The sequence below is a fragment of the Trachurus japonicus genome, chromosome 24 (assembly GCF_045865225.1).
Source record: "Trachurus japonicus isolate A0001 chromosome 24, Traja_1.0".
Taxonomy (NCBI): domain Eukaryota; kingdom Metazoa; phylum Chordata; class Actinopteri; order Carangiformes; family Carangidae; genus Trachurus; species Trachurus japonicus.
Window position 1 is genome coordinate 11738265 of NC_140930.1, and position 21599 is coordinate 11759863.

The window sequence follows — 21599 nt, forward strand, 5'->3', positions numbered from 1 at the left end:
ATATAAAGTTGCTGTCTAATTAAAATATATAAAATGAATTTTGAGCATCATCTCCTGTGCATTTTGAATGTGTTGAAATGAGGATCACTACAGTTTTTGCATTTTAGCTGCAATTATTCGGCAGTGTAAACTGCTGAAAAAAATAAAATGCGTTTGTCCCTGGTGTGATTAACGAGTCCAGCCAATGTGCCTTCAGGCGGGTTGTAAACAAACCGAGCAGCAGGTGTCCGGGAAGCGTCAGCTGAGCCTCAGCTGATCGGAAGTATTTAATCCCGCGACAGTGACAGGCGACAGAGCAGTAGCGGAACTCAGGTAATTTTCCTTCAAAATAAAAGTTACAATCAGAGTTTTAGGTGTGTGAAAGATAAATTCATGCGTAAATGTCTACATATAACCACACAGTGTAACCTAACACAAACTTTCACCTATAACAGCGCACCTTTCCCGTTACACTTGTTTTTTTAAATGCACACAATATTTACCGAGGGTTTTATTTTGACAGGGAAGCAGCGGAATTCGGACGTTTGTGTTCTCGCTAACTTGACGTTATCCGTAGCTGCTAGAAGGACAGGGGGAGAAATGGCTGATACCATAGCTGATACAAGAAGGCTCTTCACCAAGCCTCAGAACCTAAATGACGCTTACGGGCCCCCGAGTAATTTTCTAGAGATTGATGTGAGCAACCCTGAGACCATCGGGGTCGGCAGGGGCAGATACACCACGTATGAAGTCAGACTGAAGGTGAGCCTGCACTAACTAAAGTGCTAATGACGTTAGCTTGTGGGCTAGCTACCTGAGCTAGCGACCGTTTCTCCGTTGGTTTGAAGAAAAGTTGTGACTTCTTGACTCTACGGTTTTACCAAAGTCAAACCGACGCGTATATTATCACAGAGTCGACAGAGATATGTGTGAATGACTGTCGAAGAAGAGATGTTATTAAGGTTAAACGCGTTAGGCAACGCTAGCTGGCAGGCTAGTGACTCTGGTTAGATTCAACAAACAGTGATTAGCTACCTGACATCAAACGAGCTAACGTGATGGAAGAAGTCGAAGTTACTTCTCTTAATAGGCCAAATGATCCCTAGATTAACAGTGTTGACAAGCACAGCACAGGTACACCTACTAATATTTGCTTAAATGTTAACACACAGCTTGTTGTGTTCTTGCTAGAGGAGGGAATATGTCAGCGCTCCAGGCTACCCCTAAATGGGGGCATTTTGCCCCTAAAATTTGGGACAGTTTCATTTCTTCATCTACTTGCGCATGTGCAACCCATAAATCAGCTTTTTTTCTTTTCTTTTAACACTCAAACAATCAGGTATCTGTCATTACAGGTGGCAGGCCAATGTGTATGAGGATCAGGAATGAAAGGGATATGTTGAATATTTGTTTTGCAAGTTGATTTACAGTGTGCACCCTTACATTTTCTACTTTTGCTCCTAAAATTTAAAGTTATGGGCTACTGTACTCCTAGTAAACAAAAGTTATTCTATATAGCCCTGTACTATCTGACATTAAACGAGCTATAATGTGAGAAAAGAAGTCTAAGTTACTTCTCTAGATATAAATTAATAGGCCAAATGACCCCTATATTAACAGTGTTGACAAGCACAGCACAGCACAGCACAGTTACACCTACTAATATTTGCTTAAATTTTAACACACAGTTTGCTGTCCTTCTGCTAGAGGAGGGAATATGTTTACTTTAGCCTCAAGTGTTTTTCCATGGAGTCGTAACAGCGGTTTGCACGAGACTATCATCTCTGCAAATAAACTAGATGTGATTTGTATAACCGGTATAGTAGGCGAAGCTTGACTAAATGATCAATGAATAACCACTTTTAAAAACGTTAAAGTTTTCCCCCAAACAGATCAGAGTCAAACTTGAGCCACACCCCATTTGTTTTGACTGCACAGACTAGATAACAGCATTGTTCACACTTAATGACCAGCTTCACATGAGACCAGGTCCGTGTGACAAAATCCTCAGCTCTCCCCTTGTAAATACACATTATACAGACGAGGTGATGCTACATGATGGTATAATAATGCTTTAGTTTGTAACTTTTTTCCAGACTTACTGATTAATCTTACTGTAGTATCAGGTAAAAAGGGGAACATAGCTAAACTAGTCAGCTTCTCTGGGGCTGTAGACAGGATACAGGATGCTCCCTGATCCTCTCCCGCCTTGTCCACCCACCCACCCCACGCAACGCATTTCCTTCCTCCTACTCGACTGAGGAACTTGCAGGGGAGAACAAATACTTTCCTCCTTAGAGAGGTTTTCTGCTTTACATTCATGGCAAAGTAGTTGATAGTTGGTCTAAATCTGATGTAAATTAATGAGAATTATTGAGAAATATGACATGTTGGATTATCAGCTCATTGCGTCATTGAGCGATCAGTGAAGAGAGTAACGGCCATGGCAGATCGTGCATCATGTGTGTATCATGTGTGTTTTCTCTGTCACTCAACATTTACACACAACCTCGAGTGTTTTTACACCACTTCTAACCAGCACCAGTTGAATTAACAACACAAGGCAGCAAATTATACTATTTTATTGACCTTATCACATAGTCTTCTTCAAAAAAATTAGTTTTTACTCAGTTGTCATGAAATTGTAGATGTATCTATTATACAGCCTCCCCTGTAAAACCAGTTTGGAGGAAGTTAGAGGAACCCAGAGACGTAGAAAGTTTGAACATTTGCGGTCCAAACACCATGTTACTCCTGATGAAGACCATGTGACTGATTGATTGTCTTTCAGCTCCTGTTTCTAATGTCAAGAGGTAGTTGTCAAACTAAACTTGGGCATTGTTTAAATAAATATTCAGTCAAGTAGTTTAGTTTCCAACGAAGAAAACCAGTTAGACGACACAGGTAAAGTTTGTGTTCATCTATTTTCAAATTCCACTTCTTCCAAGTGCTTGATTTTTTTTATATAAAAAAAAAAATCATACAATATAAGATTAATTCAGCCGTTCTCTCGTCCTATTGTTTGCGTTTTTTTAATGTGCAGGCTGCGCTAAGAGTCTGAGATTGTCAGCCAGTCACTGGGCTCATCTGATTGCCTCATCTCTTATCTCTAAATTGTCATCTCAGTTGACTGACACCCCTGTAGTTAGTGGCCTGGAGTATTTAGATTGGTTAGCAGCTCTTGTATTTATAGTTTCCCCTTACCTTAAAGAAATGGGCTGAGAGAAGAGAAGCCGTCTCCAGGCATTAGCGTTGAATATAAGGCTACTGTACTTGATTAGCGTGTAATAATTAGCATATGCGTGTAATCAGCATTATTGTGCACCTCATAGCCCTGTGTGACCCTGCTTTGCATAAGACCACAGAAGAAGCGGCGCATCCCTCACTTCTCAACAAACGTGGTGTCAACTTTGCTTTACTTCTCTCCTTCTCCTTTCTTCGGCTTTCTTTAGAAGCGTTTTACTGCATCTCCAGCACGTTAAGAGCGTTAGCCACAATGCCCAGGCCTGGAATGCATGCATAGCGTTTGAGATAGTCTTTTTTTTTTGTTTTTTTTCTTCATGCCCTTGATATTGAGAACTTCTTTTAATTTTATTATCTAATTTTTCTACAGTTTCTGTTCAGAGCTCGTCCCTAGTGTCCCCCGGTTCTCACTGCTGTTCCGCTATCCATCCGAAATCAGAGAGAGAGCCCTTGTGGCCGCGCTGAGACAGTCTGCCTAATCCCCTCATTGAGAGAGGAGAAGAATGAAACAGGCCAGGGTGTGTGTGTGTGTGTGTGTGTGTGTGTGGGGGGTGGGGGGGGTGGAGTGTTTATTCCCCAACCTTATACCCCCACATCCCCCACCCATGGGAGGGCAGAAAGCCACCCCCTCACCAGCCTTCATCCCATCGCCCACTTATCCCATTTCACTCCCAGCTGTGTGCAGTCAGCGGCGTGGCTCATCGTGTGGTTACCGTATAGCTAGTCCCTGTGATGACTAAATGTGGTTTACAGTGAACACCAGATCAAAGTCATGGTCTTTTTTTTTTTTTATATGATATTGCAACGTTTTCCCTCTCCTCAGCTCTCTTGAAGTGACTGTCAGCTTAATCTGCATTTGGCTTGTGACTCACTGGTAGTGTTTGAACGTTCAACAGTGACACAAATTGTGTAAGGATTTAGATTATCATGTGAGCAGCGGCCAACACTTTGCTGCCCACAGTTACTTGTTGAGAGCCGGGCTTCTTGCATTCGGTGTTTTAAAAATCAATGGGATCAATCGTCCACTTCTTTCAGTCAGGTTTTTTAAAGAGGTTTAAAGTGTAAGTTCATAGTGAAAGGAGGCGGATATCTCATTTCGCCTGAGCAGACTTGTAATGTCCAGAGTCGTGTTAAAACAATGGATTTTTGTTCCCTTTCTGAAATCAGAAATGTGCTTATTTTCAAAAATAAAAAAAAAGAGAGAAATCTTCCCAAGTTATTCAGCAGTGCCCATCACCACCATGTATTTTTTTTTTTTGCTTGTCACCAATTTGAGAGGAACCCCTCAGGCAGCATAGTGTATGCATTTGGATCCTCAGTAAACAGGGATTGGTGTATGGGGGGGTGGATGGAGGAGATGGGGTGGGTGGGTGTGGGGGGGTATTATCAAAATTTCTTGTCTTTAGTCGGTTCCCATCTCATCCAGAGAGCACATTCAGGGGAGCGAACTTTGGGATCTCACTTTGTTTATGGATAGGAGTACATAAAAGGCCTCTTATAGCTCTGTCTCTCACTCTCACTCGGTCTTCTACCCCTCCTCTTCTCTACTCCCATAGCTTCTCCCTCTCTCTTTCTTTCTCTTTTTCCATTTGGGCATTTGGGGCGGGGGCTTTTGGTCATTAATAAAATGGGGAGAGATGGGGAGTGGGTGTGTGTGTGGGGGGGCGCTTGTCAGGCACAGTCAAGTGTAATCCAAAGTCTACAGCATCCTCTTCGACAACTATTTTAATGGAAATAGGGAACATATTGTATCAAGGCTACCATATCCTACTTGAAATGACAGTATCAAAAGTGGGAGTTGATACTATGGCAACAAAGCAGCTTTTTGCCAGCTAGGCGAGTCTAGGCTGTCAGGCCACAGGGGCCGGCGAGCACGGGAACGAGTGAGAGAGTGCATGGAGAGGCGAGAGCAAAAGACCCATAGCCTTAACGCTTTTGTTCCCCGTCTTTTTCTTTTTTTTTCTTCTTCCCCATTTTGGAATATGATGCAATGAGATGGTATTATGTTGCCATTTTAATGCTATTATTCTGAAAGGGGAGAATATGGGAGGGGTAAGAAGGGTGCATGGGGGGGAGGTTTAGGATGCGCACTCTCAAACTTGACTTAATCCATCCTGCTAAAAGCTAATGCATGGTGGCCTTGAACTATTCTCTCAGGAGATGAGTGATCTTTGTCCCCTCTCTCCCTCTTTCTCTGTCTCGCTGTTTTTAAGGGTTCTGCCTCTTTTCAACCCATTTTCAATGAGCCGAAGGTATTGTGTCCCACACATTATGAATCACATGCTCTTCCTATAGAGCGCAGTTCTCATCTTGTACACTCGAAATGGAAAGTGAAGCTAGGAGGTCTACTTTGAAAGAGCTACATCTAGCTTTATGCTCCTGTTTTTTTTTCTAAAAAAAGAGATGAAACATTTTCTTTTTAAAGTCTGCTTTTAATATAACCATTAGTTCCTCATTTGTGCTCATTTGGCTTTTTGAGATTTTTTGTATTTCATTTTTGCCCCACTGCTAACTTTCTTTGCCTTCTTCTAATCTTTTTATTCTGTCCCCAAAGAAAGAAAGGGAGCGAGGCAGAGTGTGCCTTTTTTTTTTTAGACAATTAATGAAATGCTAAGACCCGGTTGGGTCTGGGCTGGTCCCATGTCCCAATCACTGCAGGGGCCAGTAAGTTGAGACACCGAGGCCTTAACCTCTAACCAGCCATGAAGAGAACAGAGGCCAGGGGGAAACCTGATCTTTGACTCGTAGAGCTCTCACGCACCGCCTCTTTCTGTTTGTGTGTGTGTGTGAGAGAGAGTGAAAGAGTGAGTGAGACCTCTCACTTTTCAGTCCTGTCGTTTTCGGTCCTCCCCTTGTCCTACAAGGCCAATCTCTTAATCACAGGGTTTGAGAGGGCGAGATGATTGAAAGGCCAGGTGACTTTCTTTCCTTCCACTCTCATCGCTAACCTCATTGTCTGGAGATGGTTCGACTATGTGTGTACAAACAAGCTTGAACACACGAGGCGGGGGCTATTATTTCTACATTGTTAACTGTACGACACCTGTGCACGTTATAGGCTCGGTGTACGTCAGTGTGTGTGTGTGTGCTTGCTTGCGCGCGGTTAAGTGTTTTCTGTGTGCACATGATGGGATTAGAGTCACGGCGGTGGCAGATTACCTGTAACTGTGATCTGTTGTGGTGGGGGATTAACTTTGCGGCGCTCCATGCTGTGAGGTAACATGACGCAGCAGGGACAGAGCGCGGTGAGAGGAGAGTGGAGTTAATGCTAGAGCACTGGGGCGATAAAGCTAAGATAATCCACTTCTCCTGTGACCTGAGAAAAGAGGAGGAGTGAGGGGCTCATTGACAACTTCACCTGGAGAGAACTTGAAATAAGTGGGAGAAGGAAGGTTTCAAGCGTAAAAGCTCAGCGGGGGAAAAAAGGAGTGGCACAGACTTGTGAGTTTTACAGGCAGGGTGAGGGAGAGGAAGTACAGCTTTTTATTGTAACTGTCACCTTAACCAGGCTATTTCACTACCAGTCCTCAGGATTTAATGACAGTCAATGTGTTGAAAAGAGATGTAGTAATCAGCAATATTACTAACCCTTTTTTTTTAACATGTAGGGTTTTTTGGGGGAGTTGGGGCAAAAAACAAAACTCATGATGAGTAAAACAAGAATCATGTTACAGCTAACACTCAAAATGAGGCCTAAATAAGAGTTTGAAATCAAAAACTTGAGATATTGCATGTACTGTAATTATTGGCACTTAGCCTAACTCACAAATGTAAATCGCAAGAGAATAAACAACATGCATCACAACATAGGTGTTATTAAAGATTTCAGAAATGACTGAACTGTAATGAAGGATTTCTCAGGTACATAACACGAGAATACGATGATTACAACTCTTTCAACTAGCATACGTTGAATTAATACTGTTTCTTTTATCCAGTGAACTAGAAATAAGATAAGACAACACCTACCAATACATGTGGCATGTATCACAGCGTGGGTACTATAGAAGTCCAAATGAGATCTGTAGGGGCAAAGGCGTTGGTCGAAAGTTACATATTGCTGCAAAAGTCGACTGCAGGAGGGTTTAGCAGACATAGAAGTGGTGGTGCATCATCACGCCAATGTGCAGCATTGATGCACAAGTACACTGAAGACCGATAAGAAGGAAATTTCCTCTGCAACATCATCACAAAAGGCAAAAGTCCAGTGTGGCCTGATGAAAAGCAGCTCTTATGACTCATGACCATAAAGACACTGTGTGTGCATCAACATTGCGCAGTAGAGTAGAATAGAATAGAATAGAAAGTTTATTTATATAGCACCTTTCATAGATGACAGTCACAAGGTGCTTTACAAGTAGAGTAGAGTGATGCACCATCATTGCTTCAGCTACACCTCATGAATCTCTGTTGCAGCCATAATGTGAGTTGTGGAAGTTGGCCTTTCTTGACTTCACAGTTCCCTTCAGCTGCCATGTGTACAGTCCCATGCAATCCAGTATTGAATCTTATTCTTAATCTTATTATGGACATCTTTAGTTGATAGTGCCAGAAAGGTATGTATTTGTAATGGTGGACTGCATTGTATTTGAATGTATTTTTCTTCCATCTCATGTTTGTAAATTTAGCAGGCACAACATCAACAAAACACCTTTCGATATAATGCAGTTCAGGTTAATATTAATGGATTCTCACTTATAACCATATATTTAGTAGGGATGCACAATAACAGATATTTTCCACTGATACCGATAACTTCGCTGCTTCTCATAACCGATGCCAATGCTGACAACCAATTACATTTTTAATAGTTAATATACACACCTGACGTTAGGAAAGGCTAAGATGTGAGTGAGTAAAGATGAATTTAACATTATTCTGCATATGACTTAACACAATAATATAAGTGACATCATTACTGTGATCACAACAGTTATGATTCTTCAAAAATCAACATTTATAATTATTTCAAATCAACTCGGGGGGCAAACAGACTGAAAATAAGTGAAATCATGGCAGTGTTGTCTAATTATAATTGGCTCTAGTGATCAGCAAAAAATCTCATTATCTGACTTAAATGTGTATTTTGGCCGATATCGGATTCGGGCCGATAATTAACGACTGATAGTGATCGTGCATCCCTAATATTTAGATTTAATAAATCATTAATAGTATTGTTATCTTTGTAAAGGTACAATTATGTACTTTGTGTTGGATTGCATTGGATTTCACAGGTGTTCACACTAAATTGGCCATTGGGTTTAGACAGCAATAATTTCATAAGTAACATTTAACGTCGAGTCGAATATGGTATCGGGTGCATTGGTTTTGGCCATTTATACATTTTTACTTTGTATTCAAAATTCTTTGCTTTTTCCCAACATGTCTGGTTTGGATCCATAATTCTGAAGACTAAGTAGAGGACAGAGCAGAGAGGGAAGAAAACAAATGTCCATGTTTTCCCCCATTGAAACACGACAAGAGGAGTCTCAAGGGCAGAAAATCTGACTTATTATCACAGAGCAAGGGAAATAAAGAGGAAAAATCTGAAAGGGAGAAGACCATGAGAGCGAAAAGACCACTCCTGTGCTCCCTCCTCCTCAATTAGTCCTGCACAGACCAGATGAAGCTCCCAACCTCTCCAGTTTTTCTTTTCTTCCTTTACACCCCCCTCTTCTTTCTTTTTTGTTCAGCCATTTACTCAGCCTTCTAGTTAACTCTCCATCCCCTTTACTGCACAGTCGCACAGTCACAGTCGTCTGCTCATCGATCAGTCTGCTGCTCACGCTGTATTCATGCTGCACCTACTTGCTCAATTGCTTTGCTCTTGTGATTCCTCCTCCTTTCCATGAATTCTGACCTTCTCTGAATGTGGCCCGCCAATGAAATGCTCATTCACTCTCCCCTTGTTCGTACATTGTCATGGGATGGCCATGTGCTGCCAGGACTAGTGAAGAGGTTTGGCATTGTGCTGTAATGTGCTGTTTGCTTCAGTGCTCTCTGTCAATGTCGAAACATCTCCTCTTTTTAATATGAAATTCACTCTCAAGTGCTTGTCAACAGCAACTTGGAATTAGGCGCACATCTGTGAATTGTCGTGCATGAACACATCCACACACACACAAAAAAGGCGAAGCATTCTCGGTGCGATAGACCTTGGTGAGCAACACATGAGTGAACTTTTTCTTTTTTTCCCCCCTGGAGGCCAGTTTCAACATTTCTATTCAGTTTGGTTCATTTTGGAGGGGTCTTTGTTTTTTATTTTTTTCTATTTTCCTCCTTTTTTGTGTGTTTTATAAAGTCAGAGTAGGCAACACAAGGTTAAACCCGAAAGCAATGCAATAAGACCTTTCCCTCATGCTGTCTATTTCTCTGCTTTTAGCTTTCTACTGATAATTTCCTGCTATTAGACTATTATTTGTGACATAGGAAGTACAAACTGTGAGTTCATTTGAAGTTTTAAAAACAGGGGACATGGCGTCCTGTACAACTGTACAAGTGTGTATTATTAACCTTCAGGTAATCACAGCAACAATACTAATACATTGCCAGTAAACATTAATGGTGAATTTCTTTTAACTATTAGGGCTGCACCTTTAGATTATTCTGATCATTTGTAATTCTCTACACATGATGCATTAATTAATGAACTGGTCATTTTTCCTCCTACAGGAAGACATCCATTATTTTATGTATACAGATGCACCTTGTGCGTAATTATGACAAAGTAGTCACTGGGCAGCAAGAGGGGAAAAAAGCCACCACTATGCATTCGTGAAATAACGAGCTGAGACTGTTACTGGAAAAACAAAACAAACAAATCAGCTACAGTTTTGGTAATTGGTGAGGAAATCATTAACAAACAAACATGTCAACAGTCATCAGGTCTCAGTTTTGAGCATTTGCTGCTTTGTTTTTGTTGTATCGGTAGAACAGTCACGTGCTTTAAGCTGGTGGGCAGATATAAAATGTTTTATAGACTAAAGACTGAAAATATGACGGCCACATAAATCAATAACAAACATACTAGGGTATGAGATTGAGTCTCATGTAGCCGCCACAAAGGTTTAAGGAAGATTCTTCAGTAAATCAAGGCATGTCTTGTAAGTAACATCTCTTAATAGTTTGCCACCTGTGTGTGTGTGTGTGTATCTCCGCAGACCAACCTACCCATCTTCAAGCTGAAGGAGTCTTGTGTTCGGAGGCGGTACAGCGACTTTGAGTGGCTCAGAGCGGAGCTGGAGAGGGAGAGCAAGGTGAGCCATTGAGGTTGAACCCGTCACAAAGCCTCTCGAGCGCTCGCCTTGTCAAATCAGCATACATGCATTGACCAACATCTGCAGGGTGTTTTTTATTTGTGTGTGTGGAAGACAGTTCGATGATGTCCTGAACCTTTGTGAAGGAAGATTTCAGCTCTGCGCTGCGTTTTTTTTTTTTGTCCTGCAGTCGATTCAGCCTATAAACAGTCTGGTTTTCAGCCTGAGGGATGGCACATGAAAAAAGTGTCACCTGGTCGCATTGAACAGGCTCACTTAAGGATTGTTTTACTTAAAAGTCCTAATTGTAAGCACTAAAACCCTCTTAAACCCTAATAAATTGTATGATTATTATCCTAGGTGGTTGTACCTCCCCTCCCAGGAAAAGCTCTTATCCGGCAGCTTCCGTTTCGAGGGGATGATGGGATATTTGATGACTCTTTCATTGAGGAGCGGAGACAGGGTCTGGAGCAGTTCCTCAACAAGTAAGCCATCCCACATCCTCCCGTCTTTTCTCCGCTCTTCCACTTATTTTGCCACAAGGTTAAAACAATTTATTCTTTACAATTTTTCCTCTTTTGTAGTCGCAGTCATTTGCAGCTTCTGCCTCAGCGAGGTGTTATTTTAACTCTCGCGAACAATGAAACACTTTGCGCAATAAGTAGATTCAACTTTTTCACTTCTCTTCATATTGTTAACAAACTGAACCTGCGGAGACAGGCAGGTCTTTTCCCTCACTATCCTCCTTAATTCTCTTTTATAATTACCTCGCAAAAGGACAAGAATAACCAAAGAGGACTCAAGTGCGCACTCCACAACATAATTTTTCCCACATTTGTTTTATTGTTGATGTGTAATTTATGATAATTGCAGCTCAAATTACAACGCGTGGTTCCATGGGCTGGTGTGTGCACCTCTGCTTATTTTTGATCCAGCATGTCCTCGTTTTCAGCTGCGGAACAATAAAAGTTACAGTGTGATTGTAATTATTTGCTTTGATTGCAGAGTTGGCCATTATCTTTGTTTCATGTGCAAATGCATCAATGTTTCCCGTTGGAATATTAAGTGTGCAAAGACAGTTGAGAAAATTAAAATCCATAAATATGTTTTTTAAAGAAGATGAGAGTTTGTTGGCAATTAAGATTTTTTTCCCTCTTGCTTCCAATGAATGAGACACTGCTGTTGATCATATCATTGTTCAAGCTTAATACTGGCTGACGGGGCTGGCAGCATTGTTTAATCTGTGATTGAGAGCATTGTGAAGAAGAAATCTTTGGAAACCGTCTTTTTTTTTTTCTGCACACATAATTCATGCTTCAGGTAAAAAAGGATGGAAGGGCCTACATCCCATCCTCATAAAGAAAAGGAGGCCTTGAGGTTTTTGCATTCTTCTGCTGCACCTTGTCCTCAATGTCAACATTTCCCAAACCTATTAAACGAACAACAATTTTGATCCTTCCAGTGATTTGCCCTGGTATTTGACCTGTCAGTGCTTCCCCACTAGGGCGGCTTAATTTGTCTAAAATATTTCCCTGTCGGAAAAAAAAACGAGATGTTTCAGGGTCTCAGGTGCACAGGCTCGTTCTCATTAAGCTCCTTTGCGTCATCTTAAGGGACATTAGGGACAAACCTCATGTCACAGTGACTTTAACAGGAGAAAACATAACAGGAAACATACAGTTGGTCTCTGGATGTAGTGATAACATACGTTCCCTACTCCGCTCATCCGTTTTAACTGACACCTTTCCTTTTTATGAATTGGAGGTGAGAAAAAAAATCATTACGACTTTAATAGCAAAGTGATATAATCAGTCAAAACCCCATGCAGGCAGAGTTTTTTATTATTAATATTCAGAAAATGTGTAATTGGTATATAGATTATTTATTATTTTTGATTGATTGTTTCAGTTAAAACTTCCCTGTCCAGTTGGACACCCTTTTCTTGTCATCACAAATTTCCTGTCTACAGCGGTGTCCAAAATCCAGACTACACTTTGTGCAGGATTTAAAGATTTGTCATGTTCGCAATTGAGAAATGCTGAACAAATGTTTTTTTTGTTGTTGTTTATTTCCTTTTATAATAGAGAAAGTAGGAAGATGAGAGAAAAAAAACCGAGTTGAGATGGTGAATGACATGCAGCAAAGGACAGAGGTGACGGTGATGCTGCTGCTGCAAAACAACACGACAAGCAAACTAAACTAAACCTTGGGGGAACATTAGATGGTATTGACATTTAATTTGCGGTTAAAGTAATATCTTACAGCGCTGGTATTGTACTGAGAATATTGATTTCTTGTACAGCTACAAAAGCCGTGTACTTGGAGGATTGTACACACTGCTATATGCTGTTAACACTATAGTGTATCGTAAGTAATGGGACATGGTTTTGTACATCGTACACTCAACGCCTGAATACAGACAGCATCATTGTGCAGTTATGTGTCAATTGTAGTGTCAAGTGGAAAGTGTAGGATTGATTAACTGTGCAGCCTTTGGTTAGGAAGTGAGAGAAATGAATTAAAAGCCATCATTGGATTTAATTTTAAGTCTTTTTCTCAGCTTATCTACCTTTAAAAGAGTCCAATGCTCCTGTCTTTCTCAGTGTTTTCCATCCATGTGTCTAAAGCTGGTCGCCCTTCAAACCTGTGCTTTTTTTTCTCTTGTGTATTTCAGAGTGGCCGGACATCCCCTCGCCCAGAACGAACGATGCCTGCACATGTTTCTACAGGACGAGTCTGTGGACAAAAACTACACCCCATCCAAAATCAGACAAGCCTGAAAAGAAAACATGGCTCCGCTTGGCTTGGTCTGGCTCGACCCTGCTCGGCCCAGCTCGGCCCGACAACCCAAAGCTCTCCTCACTGCTCCAGGTTTCTCTCAAGACAATAAACATTTCAATGACAACTTCTCCTCCACGCGCCCCACCCACCCCCCCAAAATAATATCGTTCACTGCCTCTTTTACTTTAATTAGTGACACTGATCGGTGTTTGTTTTCACCTTCTAATTGGAGTCAAGAATGTTCGACACATAACTGTGGTTCAAAGTAATTTATAGTAAGTTCTGTTTATGTCTGGAAATGCCACTAACATGGATATATTATGTATTTATCATTTAGCTATGTCTTGAATATATTCATTTATATAGTAACATTGAATGAGCGTTCATGTATGCAAAGCTCTTGTAAAGACACAGCATTTCCCATCATATATATATATATATGTATATATATATATCCAAATACTGGCATGTTGCTCACCATAACAAGCAACTAAACACACACACACACACACACACACACCCACACACACTCGTGCGTACACACTTACACATTTGATGGGCCTTGACTTTCAAGTCACTTTTAGTTGATCCTCAAAAGGAAGCACGTGTGTGTATATCAACCAGCACCTGCCCAGTTATCACAATGATTTTCTAGCAAGAAAGAGGTAATTTACACAGAGGGAACTGCAGTATTTCTACAGGCTATATGCATTTTGAGATTTGTATACTGCTGTGCCATTTTTGTTTATTTTGAAGATTTTCCAATAAAATAGGTGAAATGTCTCCACGCACAAGTACAGGTTGTTGATTTTGGACTGTTGACCTTCACCTAACACTACACACTGCACAGTCAAAAGTTCATACTGCAGGCTGCCACAGCCATTACAGCTATTCTGACTTTGTTATTTGATTCATTACTTAATAAATACATAATCTACCCATCTCTATTACAAATATGTTTTACGCTGATGGCTATTTAAAGAGTTTATTAAAACTGTCCTGAGCTTTAGACATAGATTGACCTACTTAAAAAGGAAATGGCAACACCTGATAATACAAGTACAAAACATGCTTAAATAATGAATAATTAATGCATTTCATTTGATCATTTAATGCCCGTGAAATCTTTTATTTGGTAGGTCTTTGGCCTTGCTTAAAGCTTAAACATATATATTTTTTAACTGATTGTTACTTGTAAATATAAAACAATGGCCAAGCAGCATCATTGTGATGCTCACATCTGACTACCAGCTTCATAACGGGAACAGATGCTGCTCTGCTCTCTGCTTTGATGTTTTCAAATAACTGGGCTCTGTTATGAATGAATATGTAAACTGACTGTAAAGGAATGGTTATTAATTGATCATTCACTAAACATTAAATTATTACATCTTGCATTAAATAATAAGTCATACATCAGTTATTAATTACTTAAGCATGTGTTTCATACCCTTATTAATAAGTGTCTTTTTTTTTTTAGCAATGACAAAATGAAATCTGAACAAAGAGTAACACTATAATTTGCAATCATGTGAAGTACAAACATGCTTTGTAACTGCAGTTGGTAGTTTTTATATCTATGAAAACAGTTGAATTCAGTTTATTCTCTTGGTTACAACTCTGAATAGTTATAACTCTAAGTATTTACATCAGAATAAAAACATCACAGGTCACACACACACACACACACACACACACACACACACACACACACACACACACACACACACGAAAAAAACATTCCCAAGTGCTGAATATTCTTTTATCCATAGTTAGTGTCTAACTTCACAAAGTCGACCTAAACATTTTAATGCTGCGCCTCAAACAGGACACACCAACACAAACAGGACAGTAACCACTTAAATACAAACACCGTCTTCAGATGAATGTAGTTTTACAGTCAGGAGGCAATGCAAGCAAATCCTTTCGAAGTCTTTGCCCCTCCCACCACCCACCCCTTCCCCTTCCTCCTACATCCCCTTAATTTCTCATATAGAGTCGCCATCTCTTCATCGTTGCCCCCCGTGCGTTTGGTTTCAGCACCGGATCGAGGGACAGCGACTCATATCCCCTCCCCCCCAGTTACGCATGCGCCATTGCTCTCTTTTTTTCTCGTTTCTTTCTTTCTTTCTTTCTTTTTTTTGGTTTCCTCCATTGGGATTGAACACAGCAATAAAAGATTGAATTGGTCTTCAAGCTCATTGGTCTCACAGACACTCGAAAAACTTCTTAATATATAACATTTCTTTGTCAGACACACCTGGCAGGAGCTCTCCGGAGTCTTTAGGCGGTGTTTAAACACTGTGGGCCGCTTCGCCCACGCCACAGGTCGCACTTTTCAGTATCATATACAGGCGATTCTATAATGAAAATTACAGGCTAGTCCTTAACTAGAGATACTGTTAACAGGCTACTTGGTGAATTCCGGCTGTGTTGTTGCAGTCTTTGTTTCAATGGAGCCTATAAAGGCCTAAAACAGGCTACTTTAAAAACAGCCCAAAAGATTTTTGTGTTCAGCAAAAAAATTCAACACCTGCTATGATTTGACATTCTGCCGACTGCTGGGTCGTGGGCCGTGGGCCTGCAGCTCAAGTCTTTTTTCTTTATTTTTTATTTTTTTCCATGCATGCTTCGCTGGACGAGATGTCGAGGATTTCTTCATATATCGCTGGACTTGTACATGTCGGAGAGGAGCCTGGTGATGGGCACGTTGCCGATGGTCTTCTTGAAGAACACCTCCTCTATGGTGGACGGGCTGACGGAGCGGAGAGCCGGCAGGAGCAGCAGCAGCTTACCGAAGCGACAGGGCTGAGTCGGGTACCTGCAGAAAAAAAAAACACACATCACATCACCTGGGGTCAGAAACTGGTTATTCTGTATGACGCAGCCTCTCCAAATAACGCACATCTGTGATTAAAAACTGCTGCCAATTAAAGAAGAGGAAAAAAAAAACCCACAGGCGCTTCAAATGTTGCACCTGTGTAAAATTACAGGAAGCGACAGTGGCTCATGGCCTCGTTGACTCCATAATGAATGTGGCTGCTGCTGCTGCTGCTGCTGCTGCTGGAGACGGTGCAACACGTGCGTAAAGCGACGCTGCTTGATCATCTGGGTGGAGGTGGAGATTTACCTGGTGTGTATGTAACTGTTGAGAGTGAGCTGAGCCTCGTCCTGTAGTGCGGCGATGGCGCTGGCGTTGCGGAAACTTCTTAATTCAGTGCTGCCATGTGTAGGAACTGTAGGAAAGAGAGAGAGGAGAGGTTTGCTGTAAAAACGTGCTGGAGTTAAGGAGAAGATGGTTTCCATTATAGGCATTGAAACCTGTATGATAAAGTAACTAAGGACTCACAAACTCTTTTCAATAATGCAAAAATGTCAGATTGAAACTTTGTTATGTTTGTTTTGTTAGACAGTTGCTCAGTGACTGACAGATTATTTCAGAATAATTATGGGGCAGGCAATATAGGATGTATCGTCTCCCTGCTCCTTTCCAACCAGGGAAAGAAGAAAGTGTTGTTTTGGTATGTTTATTGGGAAAAGTCGTGAAATTACCTTGGCTGGAACAAATACAAAAATGTAATGAAATGAAATGAAAACCCAGGGAGGGCACTCACCGGCTTTGAATGTCACGATACATTTCAAACAGGCGAACTCTGTTGCGTCAAGGCGCATCTGTCTGAACCGGGTGACCACCTCTTGAAGTGCTTGAATCTCAGACAAGATCTTATTCATCCGCTGGGACTCTGTGTTTTCAGTGTTCATTCCTGTGAGGTAACAGAGAGATGATGAAGCATAAACACACTCACACCCGTGAGGCCTTTATTGGCACCTTTAGGCTGTTTTCTTTTCTCACAGAGGTGCAGTACCTACCCGAAACAGCGAGGAGAGTTGTGGAGTCGACAGGGATGGCCCACTGCGCGATGCCCAGAACAAACAATTCCCTCCAGGCGTCCTCCAGAAGAATGAGCTGTGAAAGAGGAGGTGTTTCTGTGTTAAACTGCAGCACAATGAAACGCTGATCATCAGCAGTGCAACTGGAACTCGTGCGTAAAACGTGACGCACATTGCGCACGACGCAAGGCCTGTAGCAATCTTAGCTTGTAACATCACCTGGCATCAAACCCTGTAGGCTGGAACTAGATTCATCCCGGTATTTATTCGCCTTCAAAATAAAGGCCCTGCATGGACTCCTTATTTAAACCTCTTAAACCCCCTCCCCTCAGCCCTTCCCTCCAAAGTGTACCTGATCAGATAAAGGGAGCGTGGAGAATGCGGGGACACTTTTGGCCCACTTGATGCTCATGAACAGGAGGCGCGCCGCCGACTCGCACACAGACTCCGTGGCCACCTCGTACAGATACATGGGGGTACCGCTGACTTCATGGGGATACTGGGGAGGAAGAGAAAGCCAATTATTACCATCACATATCACATATGCAACAGATTGTGTTATTATTGTGTTACAATAAACCCACAATTCAGAGAGCTGCGCACAACTAAGGTCAAATTCCAAGCCCCGGCACCTGGTTTTATAATGATTAGTGTTGCTTGTGGTGGATTTACAATGAGAAATCTAATTGGCGATTTGCGGCTCTTACAGGCTGCTAAATCTGGACAAGAATTTCAACTTCTAACCCTTGCGGAAAAAAAACTGTAATCCTATAATAACATTGGGGAAGGCCATAATACAAAAATCCAAATATTATAAACCAATGGGGACTTGTATAGATATTTTTTAAATGACAGTAAATGTTATAAATAAATAACCCAAAGGAAGTGTAGTTCACCATAAAACGTATATCTATTTAATTCAATTGCATAATGATAATGAGACACCCGGAGGTATATGAGCTACCTTCGGTGTGGGCTGTGCCAGACCCACGATGGCCTGTCTCTCCGGCGTGGTGGCCACCGTGCTCATCTCCAGGTTGTGAGGCTCCAGTTGCGTGACCGTGGTGAAGAAGGGAGGGCCGGGCAGAGAGGATCCCGGGAAATGGGTCGACGATCCGTTCACCTCTTTGTGGCCTCGGAAATATAGGGCGACCTGTTTGCGGATGGTGGACGTCCGGGGCCCCCTCTCGTGCTGAACGGCTGTGAAACGAGCCAACAAGAGGAGCAACACACAGAGAGAGAGAGAGTGAGGGGAAGAGATCTCTGCGGGGAGTAATGGCTTGTTTATGTGATTTCTTTATCGCATTTTTCAACAAGGATTATCATTATCCTTAACTGTGCCTAAAAATGAATCCAATGTTGTTTGTGTAAAGGGAAAAATAATTGGCTATAATGAGCTGTAATCTATCAGCACTGCGCTCCCACAGAGTATAAATAATATCCCCTTTAAAACAAGTAAAGACTGGGTAATTATCAACTTCTTTTGAGCCTTGATTAATAGCCTTAGTACACTTTGCCCACCTCCAGCCCAAAATGCCACTGCATGGCGCGTCTATGGCCAAAGTGATAATTCAATTATGTCCATTTACCGTCTTTATTCATGTTCACTTCCAGACACTTCTTCAAGCGGCACGCTCGGCACTGGTTTCTGTGAGTTTTGTCTACGGGGCAGCCACCCTTTACAAGAGAGAGAGAGAGAGAGGGAGAAGAAGAGAAGGGGTTACATACAGCTGGATTTCCCTCTGCTTGCACGACAGAATCCCTCGTGCTATTATCTTCCCAGGAGGCCAATCTCCAGGTGAAAGATCGTGCTATTATCTTGTAGTTATCGACCCACTCCCCCCGCGGTTCCAGCAGCGGCCTCATCCCGGAGGATAAGTACTCTATCCCGCCCTCTGCTGCCTAAATCCTCGCCTCCGAGTCATCACATTAGATTGGATTACACCTGATACATTACAGCAGCGAGGTGTTTAGGCCACTACTTAATGGCCCAGGCATGACACAATTAGGCTCATCAAGAGAGAGACTTAACGCAGCGCACAGGAAGAGTAAAGCAAACACAAATCTGCGCGTAAAATTCCCATTTCCGTGCGTAAAACCGAATAACCAGCGGTGGTTTTTGGATAAAAACCAGAGTATGAATATCTCCCTGGAGATAAATGCAGTGCTGGTTGCTTAGATATAATTTGGTCCTTAAAAGAAATCACTTGATGCATCAGTATGAATGGTAGCTATAAGCCTACTGAAAGCTCTTTTGGTTTCATTTTTATACCTGTATTTGCTTTTATCACCAGTCTGATCCATTCTCCAAACAAATATAACTTACAACGAGGGCACATTATCCAAAACCAATTTAGGCCCACGTAAATAAAGGGATAAATAAATGAATATATAGCCAGGCCTCACCTGAGAGCCAGATTTACAGACGTAGGTCCTGTTTCTGCGGATGCTCCTCTTGAAGAATCCCGAGCAGCCGTCACAGGCGTAAACACCGTAGTGTTTCCCTGAGCTGCGGTCACCGCAAACTTTGCATGGGATGTCCAAAATCCGACCTGGGGAAAAAAAGCCCAAAATTTCAATCAGATGTCACCTTCACTGAATAATCAAGCACTATAGAACCAAATATACATGAATATAATGTAGTGGGGAAACTGTGAACAATGTTGAAAATGTGGATAAAATGCAAAAAGAGTTTCCAAAGTTGACACAAGAACTTTAGAAAATTATGTTGATTAGTTTTACAGTTTATGTGAAGTGAGTGAAGTAGCTAGTGAGCAGCTGCTGGACGTACAGTTGGCCTATATGTGCCAAAAAATGAACTTGCTTTGACACCCCCGGGGAACTATGGACCAACCGTCCTGCAAATGACTTGTTTATGCCCGACAGCCCCACAAAACGCACGCACACACTCACACACACACGCACACACACTGGACAGCGCCCCGCGCCTCGTCCGACCATGGGAATTCAGTGCGCACATTTCAAGAATAAAGTCCGGTGGGAAGCGTCATATCTGAGCTCTCTAAGACAATGGCCCGAGGGCGCACAATGGAGACATTAGGGGAAAGTGTTAACTTAATGATTTTCCCCCATTGAACCTCGTCTGACTGCCTGGATCTCGACAAGCTGCCAACTCCCCTTCATAATGGGACTCGACAGCTGCTTTATCCCGCAGGTCTATAGGCCCCAGGATTAGGGAGTGACACTGCACCATGAGAATAATGCGCACCAACTCGTTTCACCAACTCAAATGAAGTGTATGTAAATCGACCCCGGTGTCGATGAAAAAATGTGATTTTTTTTTTAGGTGAAGATTTTGTATTCAAATCTATGAAAAAGAAGTATATTTGTATGCATATGAGGGAGTCTCTCGCTCTCTTTTTTTATCCTGGAGGGAAACGCCGTCTATGTAATTACACTGACGTTTTGCCACCTGCTCATTGATTCATCAGTGACCCGTCAAAAAGGGTAGCATGGGAATAACCACTCAGCAGCAAAAACAATGACTTCAGGAGAGAGTTACGGGGCTCCAATTGGCAGGTTATTAAGAATCAGAAGGCCATGTTGGCTATTTAAGTGCAGGCCACAGCCGTGTAATTGCTCTAAGATGGAGAAAGACAACTTTGTATGAAGCATTTATGTGTGTTTAGTGTTTCTTTATCAGCCAGACTTGGCCTGTTAAGAGTCAACTTCCAGATACAAGAATCTAACATCTGAAATCTGCTCTTTATATGTCCATTAATAGTTGTTTATAGCTCACATAAATACTAGACTATTACAATTTTAAATGTAATAGATATCACAGCTGCACCACATTTGAGACACTTCTTTTTTTCTTTTTAGCAGATTATATGAAACAATAGCAAAAGTTGTGCACAGGCTCATTTGCGCACCTTCAAAATAAAAGTTAAACTCATAATTAAACCAGAGACAAACGAAACGGCGCTGAAGTTGTGTTACAAATATTAAATCTACATTTTCCCAGAGTCGGTTAAATCATAATAATAATAAATAAATGACGCACCAATATGTTGTGTAGGGGGGGAAATGTATTTAACTTCCCACTGCGGGGGTCCAATTCGTCTCCATTGTCTGCAGTAATTGCTTGAAGATATATGGCATATTCTATTAACGTAATCACCATCAGGGCGAGAAGCTGCTAAAAGAACTGAAAATTATGTTTCACTGAGAGAAGAACATGTTTCTGCTGACCACCCATAATGTGGGCATGCTACGAACTTGGATGTCATGAAGCTGCATGTGAGGCTGTGGTGTGTGAGAGTTGTGTTATTCTAATTTAATCACATGGATTATTTACAGAAATCTGAATACATTTGAGCAAATGAGGATAAAAACCACAGGCCAAGAGAAGCAGGGCACTTTAACATGAATAACACATGTTTGGATGTGGATACTGAGAGAAACACACACAAGCTAGTGAAAAGGAAA

General features: G+C 41.7%; 3 protein-coding genes across 3 annotated transcripts in view; 1 reads left to right on the forward strand and 2 right to left on the reverse strand.

Annotated features, from left to right (window-relative positions):
• afg1lb (AFG1 like ATPase b) overlaps nt 1–1036 on the reverse strand; it is a 28825-nt gene extending 27789 nt beyond the window's left edge. Inside the window, exon 1 of the mRNA XM_085770854.1 lies at nt 1015–1036. Coding sequence (XP_085626980.1) covers nt 1015–1021 — 7 coding nt within the window. The 5' untranslated portion in view covers nt 1022–1036. The remainder of the gene's footprint in view (nt 1–1014) is intronic.
• snx3 (sorting nexin 3) lies at nt 507–14042 on the forward strand. Its single transcript, XM_085770855.1, has 4 exons — nt 507–741; nt 10383–10478; nt 10839–10963; nt 13153–14042. Exons 1-4 carry the CDS (start codon nt 580–582, stop codon nt 13256–13258), a joined length of 489 nt encoding a protein of 162 aa, XP_085626981.1. The 5' UTR covers nt 507–579; the 3' UTR covers nt 13259–14042.
• A 1849-nt stretch (nt 14043–15891) lies between these two features.
• The window catches only part of nr2e1 (nuclear receptor subfamily 2, group E, member 1), a 6937-nt gene continuing 1229 nt past the window's right edge, over nt 15892–21599 (reverse strand). Inside the window, exons 2-9 of the mRNA XM_085770374.1 lie at nt 19557–19702; nt 18740–18827; nt 18115–18350; nt 17503–17649; nt 17130–17226; nt 16874–17023; nt 16390–16495; nt 15892–16080 (exon numbers count right to left, since the gene is read on the reverse strand). Coding sequence (XP_085626500.1) covers nt 15918–16080; nt 16390–16495; nt 16874–17023; nt 17130–17226; nt 17503–17649; nt 18115–18350; nt 18740–18827; nt 19557–19702 — 1133 coding nt within the window. The 3' untranslated portion in view covers nt 15892–15917. The remainder of the gene's footprint in view (nt 16081–16389; nt 16496–16873; nt 17024–17129; nt 17227–17502; nt 17650–18114; nt 18351–18739; nt 18828–19556; nt 19703–21599) is intronic.

Bases quoted from the DNA above. Each gene is read 5' to 3' on its own strand.
- snx3 (XM_085770855.1), top strand. From the start codon at position 580: ATGGCTGATACCATAGCTGATACAAGAAGGCTCTTCACCAAGCCTCAG. The intron at 742-10,382 runs GTGAGCCTGCAC...GTATCTCCGCAG, and splicing joins CGTATGAAGTCAGACTGAAG to ACCAACCTACCCATCTTCAA. The intron at 10,479-10,838 runs GTGAGCCATTGA...TTATTATCCTAG, and splicing joins AGCTGGAGAGGGAGAGCAAG to GTGGTTGTACCTCCCCTCCC.